Source organism: Equus asinus, chromosome 9 (genome assembly GCF_041296235.1).
Source record: "Equus asinus isolate D_3611 breed Donkey chromosome 9, EquAss-T2T_v2, whole genome shotgun sequence".
In the NCBI taxonomy this organism is placed as follows: domain Eukaryota; kingdom Metazoa; phylum Chordata; class Mammalia; order Perissodactyla; family Equidae; genus Equus; species Equus asinus.
Genome location: NC_091798.1, coordinates 89600360 through 89617728, shown reverse-complemented (window position 1 = coordinate 89617728; position 17369 = coordinate 89600360). Strand labels below are relative to the sequence as shown.

Sequence of the window (17369 nt, the reverse complement as noted above, 5' to 3'; positions counted from 1 at the left end):
TGGGATACGAGGCTTGTGGGACTGCCTTCAGCATCAAAAAGGCCACATTTCCAAACACGTTTTAGTACGCCTCAAAGTGAGGGAGGCAGAATAAAAGCCTTTGAAAATTAAAAGGGAGAACAGTTATCTGTGTTTAAGCTCTGTGATTGAGGGCATGCACCAACCAACACCAAGGAAAATTTGATGAGCCGCTCAAGACAAATATTGGCAGCTAGAGAAGATGCAAAGTTCAGCTAACTTAGTGACTGGCTGTAAAATGAGCTCCTATATTTGATAAAGAGAAAGAACTGCAACTCAGGCAGTGGGGCATCAGGGCTGGCAGGTGTGGAGAAAGCTGTCGTGCCGGCGTCTCTGGCCCAGGACAGGTGGGCAGAAGGAACGAGAACTCTGGGACGGCCCCACTCCCACTCACTAAGAACCTAGCAGCTTTCCGGATAGGACAGTCTCACAGGAACCCTCTGAACTGATTTTTAAAAATAAATCTTTTTTTTTTTTTTTTTTACTTATGTGCAGGTTCCAGGTCTCTTGTTTATTAGCAGTGTGTGACCTAGTGCCTCAGTTTCTCCATCTGGATTATAAAGTGGGTGGATGGACTGACTGCCAAGGTGCCTTCCAGCCTCTGGTATTCCATGCAATGATGAGCAACCTCACGGAGAGCCGGTGGGCCTCGTGCATCTCACCTAACATTTTGTATTCTATTCAATATCTCATTTCAGGATGAAAGACAGAAAGTCGCCCCCATGTTACTACTTCTCAAATATGCCCAGAAAGAAATAAAAATGCTTTGAAAATAATGTATAATATTATTGCTCTTGCTAGGTTTATTCTAATTAAATGACTGGATGATAATCAACTTAAATGACTAATTTATTAGCACGCATTCTTTCAGTAGGTGTAAATCTCCTATCCATAAGGCACTGAGAGAGCTAGACAGATGAAATCTTGCCCTCTTCGGGGCTATGGCTCTGGACGGGGAAAAGACATGAACATAAATAACTGCAACATGAGGTCGCAAGAGCTCTGCGTCCCAGGATGCTCCCGAGAAACTCAAGGGACTCAGGTTTGGAGGGACCAGGGAGGGCTGCATGGAGGAGTAGGGATGTGAACTGGTCCCTAAAGAAGGAAGCAAAGGAAGATGAGGGTGACTGAAAGAGGACATTGCAATGGTGCCCAGGGGTCGTTTCAGCTACTGTGAGGATTGCAGGAGGCAGCTAAGGAGCCTGCACATGGCTGTGGGCAGTTGGGAACCACGGACAGCCGTCCAGCAGGAAAGTGAGAGGCTGTGTGCGCGCCCTCTTCCAGACCAGTTTCTCACAAAGCTTAAAGCCTATCTATCTCCAGCACCCACGACAGTACCAGCATGTGGTGGGCAGTCACTGTCTACTGAAGAAGAAATCTCAGAAATGGCAGCCAAACGTCTGGAAGTGGATTTGAATGTTGTTCTAAAGAGGAAACAGGGAGCAGCTCCAAGCATGCCAATCTGGACAGCTCTGGGACCTTGAGTACAGATTTGGCAATTTTAACCCAGAAAATGCATGTGCGAGAGAGGAGAGGGAGGGAAGACTGTTCCTTCACCCTGTAATCAAGAGCAGAAATAACATCTCATTATAACCTTTAAAGAGAAGAGGCCCTTTAAATGAAACAGTAAGAGAGCCGTACAGAATCACTTTGAAGACTGGGCCTTTGGTGGGGTGGAAAACGCTAACATCTGTCAGTGCCCTTCATCTATAATCAAGCTTCCACCAGCAGAATCCAAGTGCTCTCTATGCGTGCACATGTGGCAGGTACGCACGATCTGTTACACAACTGGACATACGTGAGAATTCTAACGATGCACGGAATGCCACCTCTGGCTTCCGAGGTGAGTTGTCATAGACCGAGCAGGCTCATCACCTCAGAACAGCCCAGATCAAGCCGGGGGCCTGCAGGATGGGTCTGTGTATTGTCTCTGTGGCAGACTAATGCCTTTGAAAGGATCTCTTCTCCTGGCCTGAGCCACGCTGGGTAGAACCACGGGGAGGCAGTGGGGTTGGGGCTGAAGCTTCTCGGAACCACGGAGGGCTGAACTCACACCTGCAGGATCTGGGGCCTCGCCTGAGATCCCAGCAGCTCCCCACCCTCTTGGATGTTTCTAGGCTTCCCCACAATCAGCTTAAAAGGCACCATCTCCTCCCCTGGGCTCTCTGATGGCCTCCTCCATGGCCCACCCTGTACTACAGGAGAGAGCCATGGAGTTTAGGTCAGCCGGCTAGAAAGAAATACTTTAAAGACATGGGGGAATAAGTAATTCCCAGGATCTATTCTTAGAAAGAAGGACGGAAGAGAAAAAGGTACTATCTGAACAGAGACCAAAACATGTCCGTCCAAGGTTACCCCAGAACAAAGGCTCTGAAGATGAATCAAAAGTTTCCTCAAAGGGCCCAGGAAGGCAATTCCAGCCCACACGTCTGACACTGGCGACGCAGGCCGGGGCAGGAGATAAAGGTGGAGCCAGACCTGGGGCACTGAGAGGAGAAGTGACCAAGGAAACAAAGAATGGAACTTGCCAGGAAGGCAGGAGTGGGCGTAGAGCAGGGAGAAGAGCAAGAGGCGGCGCCCTGGACTCAGGGGAAGTCAGGCTGGGCTGAGCCCAGAGGCAGGGGCTTTATAAATGTCAGTTTGTCTATCCAGGAGGTCTGGGGAAAAGAATGAGGAAGGCCAGGGAAAATCCCACAACCTCTCTTCTGGCTGAAATTTTCAATGCGAGGAAGGGTGACAGTGGGCATTTATAAGCTGGAGAAGTAGTTTCAAATATCTGTATATGATAATATCCATTAAAGTTAAGAAGTGGCTTGTGACCATTAAGTTATTTTTTAGATAGGCACCAAAGGTAGGATGCAGTTTCAGGGTTTAAGAGGAGAATGTAAACTGCCACCTGGAGGTACTTTTAGGTTCAGGAAAGGACAAAAGACAATGAGATAAGGACTTTAACCTGTTGATCTATTCATCATTCATTAAAAAATATTTATTGAGAACTTGGTATGATGGTAGGTTCTGTGCTATGCTGGGGATATGGCAATAAATGAAAAAGAAAAAGCTACAGACCTTGTCTTTATGAGTTTCTATGCTTCTTTTTTTGGAGGGTTTTACATTTTTATTTATATCTTATTTTTTAAATTGTGCTAAAATACATATAACACAAAATTTACCATTTTAACCAGTTTTAAGTACACGGTTCAGTGGCCTTAAATACGTTCATAATGTCGTGCTACCATTCCCACTACCCATCTCCAGAACTCTTTTCATCTTGCAAAACTGAAACTCTATCACCACTAAACACTGACCTCCCCTTACCCCCTCCGCCAGCCCCTCACAACCACTATTCTACCGTCTGTCTCTATGAATCTGACTACTCTGGGTACCTCCTATAAGGGAACCATACAACACTTGTCTTTTGTGACTGGCTCATTTCACCTAGTATAATGTCCTTAAATTTCATCCATGTTGTAGCATGTGTCAGAATTTCCGACCTTTTTAAGGATGAATAATATTCCCTTGTATGTATGCACCCCATTTTGTTTATCCATTCATCTGTTAATGTACCATTTTATGTTTCCACCAATAGTGCACAGGGGTTCCAGTTTCTCCACATCCTCACCAACACTTGTTATCTACCTTCCTTCCTTCCATTCTTCCCTTTCTTCATTCTTTATTTCTTTTGATAGTAGCCATCCTAATGGGTGTGATTGATGGTTCTTTGAGATATCTTTATGCTTTACTGTAGGATTTCCTGATCTATGGGTGATCCTGTGTCTCTGGTGTGTGTACCAGTCCTTTGGGAGTATTTTTACTATTAGTACCCAAGCCACAACCTATCAAGAGTATGTAGCCATGAAAAATACCCTAACTGCACCAACAGAAAGGGCCTCTAGGGGTGTCCTATACTCTTGGAATAAAAGGAAGGAGGTATAGCTGCTAGAACCCAAGAGGCCAGCTTCTGAGGGGATCTGGTACTACTGAGAAGGCAGGGCTTCCCTGGGAAACATCTAATGCCTGTTCCTACGGCTCGTGATAGGAGGAGACATTGGTCCACAAGCCCCAACAAGACCCGTGAAAAGAGAGCGGGCAGATGGAAAGTGATGTTTTAGAACAGGGATCAGAAAGGTGGGCAGGATGTAGTAATAACAAAATCATATCACAATTCAAATTACTCTAGTGCCTATAACGTTTCTAACATTTTCACTTGTAGTCATCTATTTACAACCGTGCCTTTGGCTGCATCACTGCTTATAGATGAGTGCACCCCTTTCTAGTGAAGTAAAAAAGGAGAGGCACTGAGTAAGCAGCTTTGCTCCTCTGAGGTTCTATTTATACAGAGACCCACAGAACAGTGAAACTGGAAGGGATTTTAGAAGTCATTTAATTCAACCTTCACAGAGGAGGAAACGGATGAAGTGGCTTTTGGGAAGGTGGAGGTGGAACAGTACCCACTTCTGCTGTGAGTAAGTAGAAATAACCCGGGAAGTGCTGGAGCCAGAAACCAGAGAAACGTTTCTGTGATAACCTTGACTCAACAGTCAATCCTTAATTTTCACCCTGGGTTGGCTGTTCTCTGATTTTATTCCACAAAAGCCTCTAGTACATATTCATAAAACATATTATATGAGTATGATTTGCAGACTTGGTTGTTCTATAAACACATATTTTCTTATAGCTGGATTTGACTTTTTCCCCACAAATTAATTGCACAGAAAAGGAAATGGGCTTGTATCATCATCCTACAAAGAAGCAGGCCCCCAAAGATAGCTCTCCTTTTTTCAACTTCTCCCGCACAGTGGATTGAAATGAATATAAAAACTGGGTAGAAAAGGCCCAGTGTTGCCACGTATGTGGAGGAGGGGGCACTTGGCTACCCTTAGGCACAGACAGGAGAGAATGCCCTGTTTTCGTGGACCAACAGTGAAAGTGGTTCTGTGTCAATGCCAGGGCCTGACAATGTCCCTCACTAAATACAGAGTCAGAGCAAGAGTCCCAAGCAGGCCGGGAAGGCCAATAGGAAGGCTGGGAGAGGGCTTCGAGGATGCGGGGAGGAGCGGCAGAAGGCCAGAAAGCGTCCCTGAATTTGTGACAGCAGTAAAGGGGCTTAGTAAGTCCATCACTTAATATGTGGGAAACTGAGTCCAAGAAAAGTGAAGGGACTTGTTCAAGCCCTTACAATCTACGGGTGGCAAAGCTAAGATGAATCTCTATTCTGATTGCCGTACCCTAACTTTCATGCTGGAGACCCCTTTTGCCTGTGCTGTTCTTTTGCTAGGAGCAGTTCAGGGAAGACAGCAAGTCACAGCAGGTTATACTGAGAGCCCTGCAGCAAGCAGTGCTACGGCCGGTTACACAGGAATATAGCTCTCGAGCTCCCATCTCTGATCCAAGACAAAGTACAGCTCAGTGAGTGAAGGGGTTAAAGGCTTTTCATCTATAGATGGAACACAGCAGGTAAAGACAGTTTACAACCTTTATAATGTGGACAGCATATTTAGCACATTCCTGGCTGCTATACTGAGTTTTGCAGTGCACTATGTTACTCAGATGTTTTAAAAACCATTCCTGCTTTCCCTCAATTCCCTTCTGGTCACCCTGAGAGATTCTGATATGAGTGACCCATTGTTAAGAGTCACTGCTCTAGAGCCAGCCCTGATTGCCCAGTGGTTAAGGTTTGGCGCACTCTACCCTGGCAGCCCGAGTTCAGTTCCCAGGTGTAGAAGCACACCACTTGTCTGTCAGTAGCCATGCTGTGACGGGGGCTCACAGAGAAGAACTAGAAGGACTTATAACTAGAATATACAACTATGCACTGGGGCTTTGGGTAAGAAAAAAAAAAACAGAGAGGAAGATTGGCAACAGATGTTAGCTCAGGGCAAAGCTTTCCCAGCAAAAAACAAAGAATCAGTGCTCTAGTGAGCCACAGACTGGAATGTGTCATATCCTATAGGTGTGCTGGGGCAGGGTGGACAAAAGTGTAAAAACCATTGATATAGCTCCACAGTAACTAGTCACAAGTCTGTGATCCTCTTACACAGCCGATCAAATCATTTCCTAGCACCTTCTAGAACAATCCTTCTAGACTAATAGAAATGCAATGTAAATTACATATGTAAATTAAAATTTTCTATTAGTCACATTTAAAAAGGAAAAAGAAGCAAATTAATATTAATTTATTTAACCCAATATTTCCAAAGTATTGCCATTTCAAAAATAAATATATATATATATATATTTTATATTTTTCACGCTAAGTCTTCAAAATCTGTTTGTTTTTTTTTTAAAGATTTTATTTTTCCTTTTTCTCCCCAAAGCACCCCTGGTACATAGTTGTATATTTTTAGTTTTGGGTCCTTCTAGTTGTAGCATGTGGGACACCGCCTCAGCATGGCCTGATGAGCGGTGCCATGTCCGCACCTAGGATCCGAACTTAACCACTCGGCCACGGGGCCGGCTCCTCTGATGTGTATTTTACACTGACAGCACATCTCAATCCACAATCAGCCACATTTCAAGTGCTCAACAGCCACATATAGCTAGTGGCTACCATACTGGACATGTTACTACCCTCGCCTCTCCCACTGACATAAGTTTGCTCCAATAGAAATAGAAATTTCTCCATATTGTAGCCATTCCTACCCATGTGAGGGCCCTTTCTTTCCAGGTCTAATGCTTCTACTTTGGTCTTTATTCCATCTCAACTCTCCTCCAACCGTCCATTCAGTCATCAAGTTATCACTACTGAGTGCCTACCAAGTGCTGGGTATTTGTGTTAACTGATGAGGGTGAAAAGATAAATCAGACATAGACCCTGACTTCCAGGAGCTTTCAGCTTAGTGGGAAATGAAGGCACGTACAAGAGAGTTTGATGAATGCTACACACAAAGGGATGCGCGGAGCAGGAATGACTGCTTCTCTGGGGCTTGGGCTTCTGGGAAGCATTCACACAGATAGGAAATTTGGGCTGGGTTTTAAGGGCTGTGAAAAAATTGTGGAGAGGCAGAGAAAGGTGTTTCAGGCATAGGGAAAAGCATATTCAAGACCTAAGTATGATGATCTGCATGCTTGGAAGTGGAAGTGTCCAGGAGGACGAGAAGATGGCAAGGAGTGAGGCTGGCGAGGTGAGTGGGGCCTCGACTGCCTGATGACACACTCACAATTACTGTGGGGTCATTCTCTGAGCAGGGAAATCTTGTGGCGGGTTATAGCACAGATTGGAGAGGACCAAGAAGCAAGGAGAGCCTGAACAAAGAGGGTAGCGGTACGTCTAGAAAGGAGGGGATGTGAGCACTCAAGTGAATGAAAGGAATGTCAGAGCACTCTTGTCTGAAGACAGTCTCAAGATGAGGCATTATGATGGAAGCTGGGCAAACAGTTAAGGCTTTCCAGACCCAAACTCACTATGCTAGTAGCTGTAGGACCACTAGCATTGAATTTATACAGGACTACTACAACCTGTGGTAATCTAAATGCCCTCTTTCCCTGCAGGAATTAATAGGGCTCCCTATGAGTTAATTTAGGCAGCAGGTAGAATCAAGCTAAATTATTTCCAGGATTGCTAAGTGAGTCACGCCTGTGAAATGCAGCAGGTGCTGGGGAGCACCTGGGCAGCTTGATCAGATGATATGATGGCTCATTTGACCTTGAGTTTTCTGAAGATAGTTCTGGAGCTCTCAGGTAAGAAGAGAGCAACAAGAACATGACATTTACAGCTGGAAGGAGCCTCTGAGATCCCACAGGTTCTCCTTTTATAGATGGGAAAGCTGAGACATGGAGAGTGAAATGGCTTCAAGTTCATATAGCCTGTAAGTGGCAAAGCCAAGAAGAGAATTCACCCTTTGTGGCACCAAAGCCACAGTGAGAATGGTACAACAGATGCCACGGAGAACTATTTACCTTTATAGCAAACTCAAGTGGAAAAAGAGAAAGTTAGGCTAGAGACACAGTAAGTAATAAAACTGTCTTTGTGAGCCCAAGAGATTTAGTTCAGTAGCAATAAACGAGGTACTCACATGGTGAATCATCTACAAAGTTTGGGTCGATGTTATGTAGCAGCTCCACTCTGGGGGATGGGCTTCCTTCACTAGAAAAGAATTTTTTAGGAAATGTTAATTTCCTCTCTAAAACGGGTAAGAATTATTTTAATACTTCCTTTCCTCGTGCTTACAGGAAATAAACCCGCCACTTAAAAACTTTATCATGAATTCAGAGGTCTCCAAAATTTGTGGTTGGTGCATCTTCAAGTAGCCATCATTTGTCTACATAACAATGACTAAACACTTACATAAGAACTTCAGTGTCAAGCATATGACCATTTAAAAAAATGACTCCTCTGACCCCTTGGAATAAATAATGTGGCTGCTGTATTTAAACATGACCATTGTCTACAGCAGGGAAATGAGAACTCAAGTCATCCTGTGTAGACTCCATACTGAACACCCACAGGGAAATGAAGAAAGAGCCTCTGTCAAGATGGCCGCACCAATATTACAGGTACAACATGCCTTTTAAATATTAGCCTACATGAGAAAAATTAATGCCTTCCATATCCAAATTTGCAACATGGAACTTCTATTTAATACAAATACATATGAAATAACTACACCTCTTTAAGATTTTTGTAAAGCATACACGCAAATACAATCACAACCTACATTAGTGCTGAAAAGAAACGGGGAGACCACTTAGTCCAACCCTCACATTACAAATGAGGAAGGCACATGGTAACTTATTGGCCAAATGCTGAGTTGTGTGATTCTCAAAATACGTGTTCTTAAAAAATCGGGAGCATAAACACTATCAGATGTGTGTGGGCGTCCACGAAGTACCAGGTCATTTTGCCGGTATAGACTCAGCCTTATGGAAGAAGTTGTTAGACATAATTCTAATTGTTGGGAGAATCCTGAGGATTACTTGATAAGCCAATAAAAGGTTGCAAAGTACTCTTAACACCATTAGAGTTGTACACATCTGAATAAGCAATAAGGTCCCTGATGTAATCAAGAGGCCATGTTTTCAGTGACCCAATATCAACAGCCCAAACTCACAGCAAGTTGTCTACAGCAGTGGTTTGGGACTTTAAGGACTAAAAAATTTCAAAAACTCTGGGCTGTGACTGGCAACGTTGTATTTGCCAAGTAAGGAAATGTTAAAATAAAATAAAATTAATTTATTAAAAACAAAACCAAAGGGGCCAGCCTGGTGGCTCAACGGTTAAGTGTGCACAATCCACTTTGGGGGCCTGGGGTTCACCGGTTTGGATCCCAGGTGCGCAACTACGCACTGCTTCGCAAGCCATGCTGTGGTAGGCATCCCACATATAAAGTAGAGGAAGATGGGCATGGATGTTGGCTCAGGGCCAGTCTTCCTCAGCAAAAAGAGGAGGACTGGTGGCAGATGTTAGCTCAGAGCTAATCTTCCTCAAAACAAAACAAAACTTCAACCACCATCACCATTATTTTATAAATAAAGGTAACTTTAAAGCCAAAAAAGTACAAAGAACACAATCTCAGAATGAGAGTCCTTTAAATTGAATATATTTAACTTTAGTTATTCTATAACATTTCCTTGTTCCTCTGTACTCCATAAAATAAATTAACTGGAGAGTGGGAGGGAAATACACAGGGATGCCTGTAGTCTTGAGGTCAGCATTGTGGGGGCAGGGAACAGATTTCCCAGGACTCTTCTCATTTTCTTCCTGAGGCACTTAACTAACTACCTGAATATCCTGGAGACTGTCAACCAGTCCAAAATGACAGGAACTAGGGTTTGATCCCAGAAGCTCTGAATGCAAGTAGGGGTGATGAGCAAAGAGAATGGTGAGAAAATCCGAACAGAATGATGATGATGATGTCTAATTTGGGGGGTTGAAAACAAGCAAATAGAGGGGCTGGCCCAGTGGTGTAGTGGTTAAGTTTGCGTGCTCCACTTCAGCGGCCCAGGGTTTGTGGGTTTGGATCCTGGGCGTACGTGGACCTACATAGCACTCATCAAGCCATGCTGTGGCAGTGTCCCATATACAAAGTAAAGGAAGATGGGCATGGATGTTAGCTTGGGGTCAATCTTCCTCACAAAAAATAAACAACAAATAGAGTCAAAATCTGGATAATAATAGCAGGTAAGTCAGGAGGGCAAATCAGAATGAAAGGATTTTAAAATCTTTGTATTGTTCGGAAGAAGGTAAAGCTGTTGCTTAAATTTAGATTTAGCTAAGTAAAATTTGCATGTTAAATTTTTAAGATAATTGAAAAGCAAACATAGAATTTTTTTGGACTATAGAAAAACAAAACAAAATTCATTCAATTCAAAACAAGAAAGAAGGTGGGGGAACCCAAAAATTTCAAGGTGAAGATATTAATACATAACTACTCATCTTTAAAAGAAGAGTTCACTGGAATACACCAAAGCATTAGGCAGAGCTAAATAAAAGGTATTTTTCTCATAATGTTGAGACAGAGTTTATCTGTATATTATGCATTCATTTCATTTTTCCATTATTCAGAAGAGCCACAGATATTTCAAAATAAGGAAACTTAATAAGATGAGATGCCATTTTGAACACCAAAGGTTGTGAGTAATCCCAGTGATGAATTATTTGCTGGGAAGAAATCTTCACAGGCAGAATCATCATGATGCAAAGAGCAGCAAACCAAACTAAACCAAACCCAACCCATCCTCTTAAGTCAAGTATGTTGTAACGCTGCTTTAAAAAATGTCCTAGTCAGAATATTTTGATAATGATGTGGTTAGAGATATGAGACAAGAAAACACAATACGTGACAAGTGACTAAAACAATGACCAAACATGCTTAGGGACTTCAAGTTATTAAATAAACCAAGAAAACCAAATGTACATTTAAGTGAACTGAATAAAATACCATAAATCTTGGGTTACCCCACCTCAAAATATAAAAAGTTGTTAAAATCTCTAGACAAGCTCATGTGCCAATTCCCTGGGCCTAGTCCTTTAGAAAATGATGGACTTTAGAAATATCTCTGGGTGGATTTTTTAAAAAGATGCACACATACACGGGAAGGAAAGATGGTAATAGTGAAAATATGGAAAAATATGCGCCAAATTGTTAACTAGTTGGGTGAAGCTATAGAGATCTTTCACTTTCTATAACAGGCATGTATTATTATTGCAATCAGGAAAAATTTAAATTTTTTTGAGTAGTTTATAATTTATGGAAATTTCTAAGCTCCCACAAACACAATATTGAAAAGTATAACAAGGAGAAAACTCAGATATTTTAGAGTTTAAGAGTTTAAAGACAGGAAAACTATCTATAACTACAATGTACATGCAGTATTTAAATGCATTAGTTAATTTTTGGAATTTAATCATATTATACCCTATGATAAGCTATCACAAAAACTGATCATGTAATTTCTCTCTCCAGAGTCTAGAAATTTCCCTGTATGTCAAAGAACAGGATTGCCTTTACCAAAATGTAGAAAACACAGTAATGGGTTTAAGGTCACTAGGTCCTGAAGGCTCACCACTGAAGTCATTTCTTTCCATTTCAGTAGAGGGTGCAGGCTCTCAGTGCCTGGGATGGAGGGGAGGAGAGGACGGTGAGGGGACAGGAGGGGAGGAAGACATGCAATCCCTATTAAAATTCCAATGGTGATTTTCACAGAAATAAAACAAACAACCCTAAAATTTGTATGGAACCACAAAAGACCCCAAATAGCCAAAACAGTCTTGAGAAAGAAGAGCAAAGCTGGAGGCATCATGCTCCCTGATTTCAAACTATATCACAAAGCTGAAGTCATCAAAACAGCACGGTACTGGCATAAAAACAGACACACAGCTCAATGGAACACAATAAGGAGCCCAGAAATAAACCCACACATATATGGCCAATTAATGTATGACAAAGGAGCCAAGAATATACAATGGGGAAAGGACAGTCTCTTCAATAAATGGTGTTGGAAAACTGGACAGTCACACGCAAAAGAATGAAACTGGACACTATCTTACACCATACACAAAAATCAACTGAAAATGAATTAAAGATTTGAATGTAAGACCCAAAACCATAAAACCCCTAGAAGAAAACACAGGCAGTAAGCTTCTTGACATCAGTCTTGGTAATGATTTTTCGGATCTGACACCAAAATCCAAGGCAACAAAAGCAAAAATAAACAAGTGAGGCTACATCAAACTAAAAAGCTTCTGCACAGTAAAGGAAACCACCAACAAAATGAAAAAGCAACCTACCAAATGAGAGAAAATATTTGCAAATCATTTATCTGATAAGGGGCTAATATCCAAAATATATAAAGAACACATACAACTCAATAGCAAAAAAAATCTGATTAAAAAAATGGGCAAAGGATCTGAATAGACATTTTTCCAAAGAAGACATGCACAGACAACAGGTATAAGAAACGGTGCTCAACATCACTAATCATCAGGGAAATGCAAATCAAAACCACAATGAGATATCACCTCACACCTGTTAGAACGACTACTATAAAAAAGTCAAGAAATAACAAGTGTTAATTGAGGATGTGGAGAAAAGGGGACCCTTGTGCACTGTTGGTAGGAATGTAAATTAGTGCAGTCACTATGGAAAATAGTATGGAACTTCCTCAAAAGGTTAAAAATAGAAATACCATGTGATCCAGCAATTCCACTTCTGGGTATTTACTCAAAGAAAATGAAAACACTAACTTGAAAAGATATATAGACTCTCATGTTCATTGCAGCATTATTTACAATAGCCAAGATATGGAAACAATCAAAGTGTTCATTGATGGATGAATGGATAAAGAACATGTGTTCTCTCTCTATATATACAAGGGAATATTATTCAGCCAGAAAAAAGAATGAAATCTTGCCATTTGCGACAATATGGATGGACTTTGACAGCATTATGCTAAGTGAAATAAGTCAGGCAGAGCAAGACAAATACCATATGATCTCACTTTTGTGTACAATCTAAAAAAACAAACAAGCCCCTCCCCCCCCAAAAAAAAACATGAGCTCATAGATACAGAGAACAGATTGGTGGTTGACAGAGGTGAAGGGTCGGGGTCAAAATGGGTGAAGAGGGTCAAAAGGTACAAACTTCCACCTATAAAATAAATATGGCCTGGGGATGTAATGTACAGCATGGTGACTATCATTAATAACACTGTATTGCGTAATTGAAAGTTGCTAAGAGAGTAGCTCTTAAAAGTTTCATCACAAGAAGAAAAACCTTTTTGTAACTGATGATAGCGGATGTTAACTAGACTTACTGTGGTGATCATTTCACAATATATACAAACGTCGGATCATTACGCATGTTCCTCTATCCTTATGTTAAAAACAAAATAAATTTTATTTTTAACCATCTTTTCTTCCCTTCACCATTAAATGTCTCCAAACAGTATTTTTACACTAATTATTCTCACTTTGCCTCACATTAGAATCACCTGGGGAGCTTTTAAAATCCAGATGCTCAGGCTGCACCTCATACCAGAAGATTACCAGGGATGGACCCAGGCACCAGCACTTTTTTGAATTCCTAGGTGATTCCAATGTGCAGCCAAGACTGCAAACCACCGCTCCAGTGCAGCACTTCTTCAACTTTAACATACATATAGATCACTTAGGATCTTGTTAAACTCTGGATTCTGATTTTTTAGAACTCGTGGGGCCCAGGAATCGGCATTTCTAACAGGTTCCCAGGTGATACTGTTGCTACTGGTCTGAGAACCACACTTTGAGTGGCAAGATTCGAGGAAGTCTCCTGGAGTCCTCTCACATGGGATCTGAACTCTTTTGGAGTTTCCTAAATTAGAATCTCACTTAGATTAGAGGTGATTCTAGAGCAATGATTCTCAGCCTTGTCTACTCAATGCAATCACTCGGGGAAACTTAAAAAATAATGATGCTTGGGTTTCACCACAAGAGAGTGATCTTGTTGATCTGGAGTTCAGCCTGGACATAAAGATTTATAAAAGTATGCAAGCTGATTTTTTTAAAATTAGTTTTATTGAAATATAATTTACAAACCATACAATTCACCCATTTAAAGTGTACAGTTAAATTTTTTGGTATATTCACTAGTATAGTACTAGTATACTTAGCATATTCAGAGTTGCACAACACAGTCTAATTTTAAAATATTTTGTCCCCCACTAAAAGAAATCCTGTACCATTAGCAGTTACTGCTGATTCTCTACCCCCTCTCCCAGCCTTAGGCCATCACTATTCTGTCTCTATAGATTTGCCTATTCTGGACACTTCATATAAATAGAATCATACACTATGCAGCCTTTGTTACTATCTTCTTTCACTTAGCATAATGTTTTCAAGATTCATCTATGTTGTAGCATGTATCTTCATGTGGCCGAATAATATTTAATTGTAGGATATACCACATTTTCTTTATCCAGTCATCAGTTGACAGACATTTGAGTTGTTTCCATTTTTCGGCTATTATAAATAACGCTTTTGTGAATTTCACGTACAAGTTTTTGTGCAGACATTTGTTTTCATTTCTCTTGGGTACACACATAGGAGTGGACTTGCTGGGTCATATGGTAACTCTATATTTCACCCTTTAAGGACCTGCTAAATTGTTTTCCAAAGCAGCTGCACCATTTTACAAACTCACCAGCAATGTATGAGCATTCCAATTTCTCCACATCCTCATTATCACTTATTAATGTCTGTCTTTTTTGTTATAGCCATCCTAGTTGATATGAAGTGGTATCTCATTGCGGTTTTTCGGGTTTCCTTTTTTGTGAGGAATATTGGCCCTGAGCTAACATCCATTGCCAATCCTCCTATCTTTGCTTGAGGAAGAACATCTCTGAGCTAACATCTGTGTCAATCTTTCTCTATTTTGTATGTGGGACACCACACAGCATGGCTTGATGAGCACTGTGTACGTTTGTACCCAGGATCCAAACCCGCAAACCCCAGGATGCCAAAGCCAAACACTCGAACTTAATCACTGCACCATCGGGCCGGCCCCCTCACTGGGGTTTTGATTTTTTTTTTCCTTTTTCTCCCCAAAGCCCCCCAGTACATAGTTGTATATTCTTCGTTGTGGGTCCTTCTAGTTGTGGCATGTGGGACGCTGCCTCAGCATGGCTTGATGAGCAGTGCCACGTCCGCGCCCAGGATTCGAACCAACAAAACACTGGGCAGCCTGCAGCAGAGCGCGCGAACTTAACCACTCGGCCACGGGGCCAGCACCTGGGGTTTTGATTTACATTTTCCAAATGACTAATGATGTTGAGCATCTTTTCATGTGCATATTGACCATTTGTATATCTTCTTTGGAGAAATGTCTATTCAGATCCTTTGCTCATTTTTTAAATTGGGTTATTTGTCATTTTATGATTGAGTTGCAAGAGTTCTTTATACATGTTGGATGCAAATGCCTTATCAAATACATTGTTAACATTTTCTCCAATTCTGTGGGTTGTGTTTTTGCTTTCTTGATGGTATCATCTGCAGAACAAAAGTTTAAAATTTTGATGTAGTTCAACTTACCTATTTTTTGTTTCATGGCTTTTGGTATTTTAGCTAAGAAATCGCTGCCTAACCCAAGGTCACAAAGATTTACTCCTACGTTTTCTTCTAAGATTGTTATAGTTTTAGCTCTTACATTTAGGTCTATGGTCCATTTTAAGTGAATTTTTGTGTATGCTTCTTAAAGTAGGCACCTATGGGTTTGTTCAAGGATCCTTACTGCACAATGTTCACCACATTTGATTATAAGTTCAAAATTCTTGATTTTTTTTTCTTGTAGAGCAAAAGATGGGTGTCTAGCTTTAGGGCACTTATGTAACAAGCCCATATGTAATAACAAAGGCTTCCCCGTAAAAGGAAGTCCCAGTTGCTCAGAAAGTACCTTAAGAAATCTATTGATAACTTCCTACAATCAGTCCCTTTAATTGTCCCTGTATAGGGATATAACTATCTCGAACACAAATTTTTGGCATATGATACAATTTCTTCCTCAAAGATATGTGTACCAAAGTGGGCTGGAGGAAAAAAAGTATGTTTTGTACGTTCGTGACACAGTTTTCAGCAATATCAACTGTGTGATACCACTATCTTGTAGAATAAATCACGGCCTCATCAAACTCATAAAATGGTTACAAGATTGATTATTGCTATATTACCACGTGTTAGCTTCTATCTTCTCTATGGATCTGTATGTAAGTAATATCACAAATATTGCAGTATTTCATGATTCTTTTGTATATTATACTGTTCCAAAGTTTCATTTCCATGCAGCCAAAGCACTAGAAAGGGGACAGTGTCAATTGCTTCCCTAGTTTATGGTCTTACTTCCGAACACTTCTGAGGGCCCCACTCCCATGCAGCACAGCGTGGTCTTCAAGAGCATAGACTTTCAGGGTTTGCTTCTCAACTCCACAAATCACTGGCTCTATAAACTTAAGCCTTGTTTTTCTCACTAGCAGAATGTGGATAAAAGCACCAACTAAGAGGGTTGTTATAAGAATTAAATGAGGCAACACGTGTAAAGCACTTGCAAGGTGCCTGAGATATGTTAAGCGCTGAATAAGCTGGATGCTCAAAAACAACACCACCTTTCATTGCAAAATGTGGATCCTGCCTCTGCAGAGAGAGGAAGAATATCACCACAGATACGAGACTATAACCTGAGACACAAACAAAAGAACAATATAGAAATCAACGGAACATTAATATTTCCATCCATTCTTCTTGCTGGCAGGAATTCCCCTTATGAAAGACCCTGGGGTGCCTGTAACTTTAATCTCTAAGATATGTTGTGATATTCTCTCCCATGTGAGAGTCTGTTTTTAGAAAAGTATCAGTGTCAAATATCGCTACGCCACACAGTCTACTCATTATGAATCGCATATAAAAACAATATGTTGCAATCTGTTATCTACAAGTTTTCCTTAGTTTTTGGTTTAGGCAGATGGTATGGTTTAGCTGTATAAGCAACACTATCTTCACTAGACTGTTGATTCCATTTGTGGAATGAAAATCTCTGAATAATGACTGATGACGTTCATGGGAAATGATTTTTCAGTAATCACATAACTTCATGAAGTGCGCTGGTTTTAGGTGAACCAAGGTAATGGGTGTCTTTATTATGGCAAATGGTTGGGCTCCAGGCCGACAGGAACAAAGCGAGCTCTCTAGTTAGCTTTTTTAAGGTAGGCACCAATGGGACGGTTCAAGAATCCTGCCTGCACAATGCTCATTGCCTTCCCCAGCGTACATTAACGGCCATGGCAGTAGGTAGACAAAGAACTATGTAAAGAACAAGAACTGAACAATGTTGTTCACGTTGACCACTTAATGACAGAGACTTACCTCTAAACCAGTGAAAAGGGCATGT

At 41.2% G+C, this 17369-nt stretch overlaps 1 protein-coding gene across 1 annotated transcript in view; it reads right to left on the bottom strand.

Annotated features, from left to right (window-relative positions):
* The window catches only part of ARSB (arylsulfatase B), a 169508-nt gene that overhangs the window by 59944 nt on the left and 92195 nt on the right, over positions 1–17369 (bottom strand). The window contains exon 6 of the mRNA XM_014856999.3: positions 8031–8101. Coding sequence (XP_014712485.1) covers positions 8031–8101 — 71 coding nt within the window. The remainder of the gene's footprint in view (positions 1–8030; positions 8102–17369) is intronic.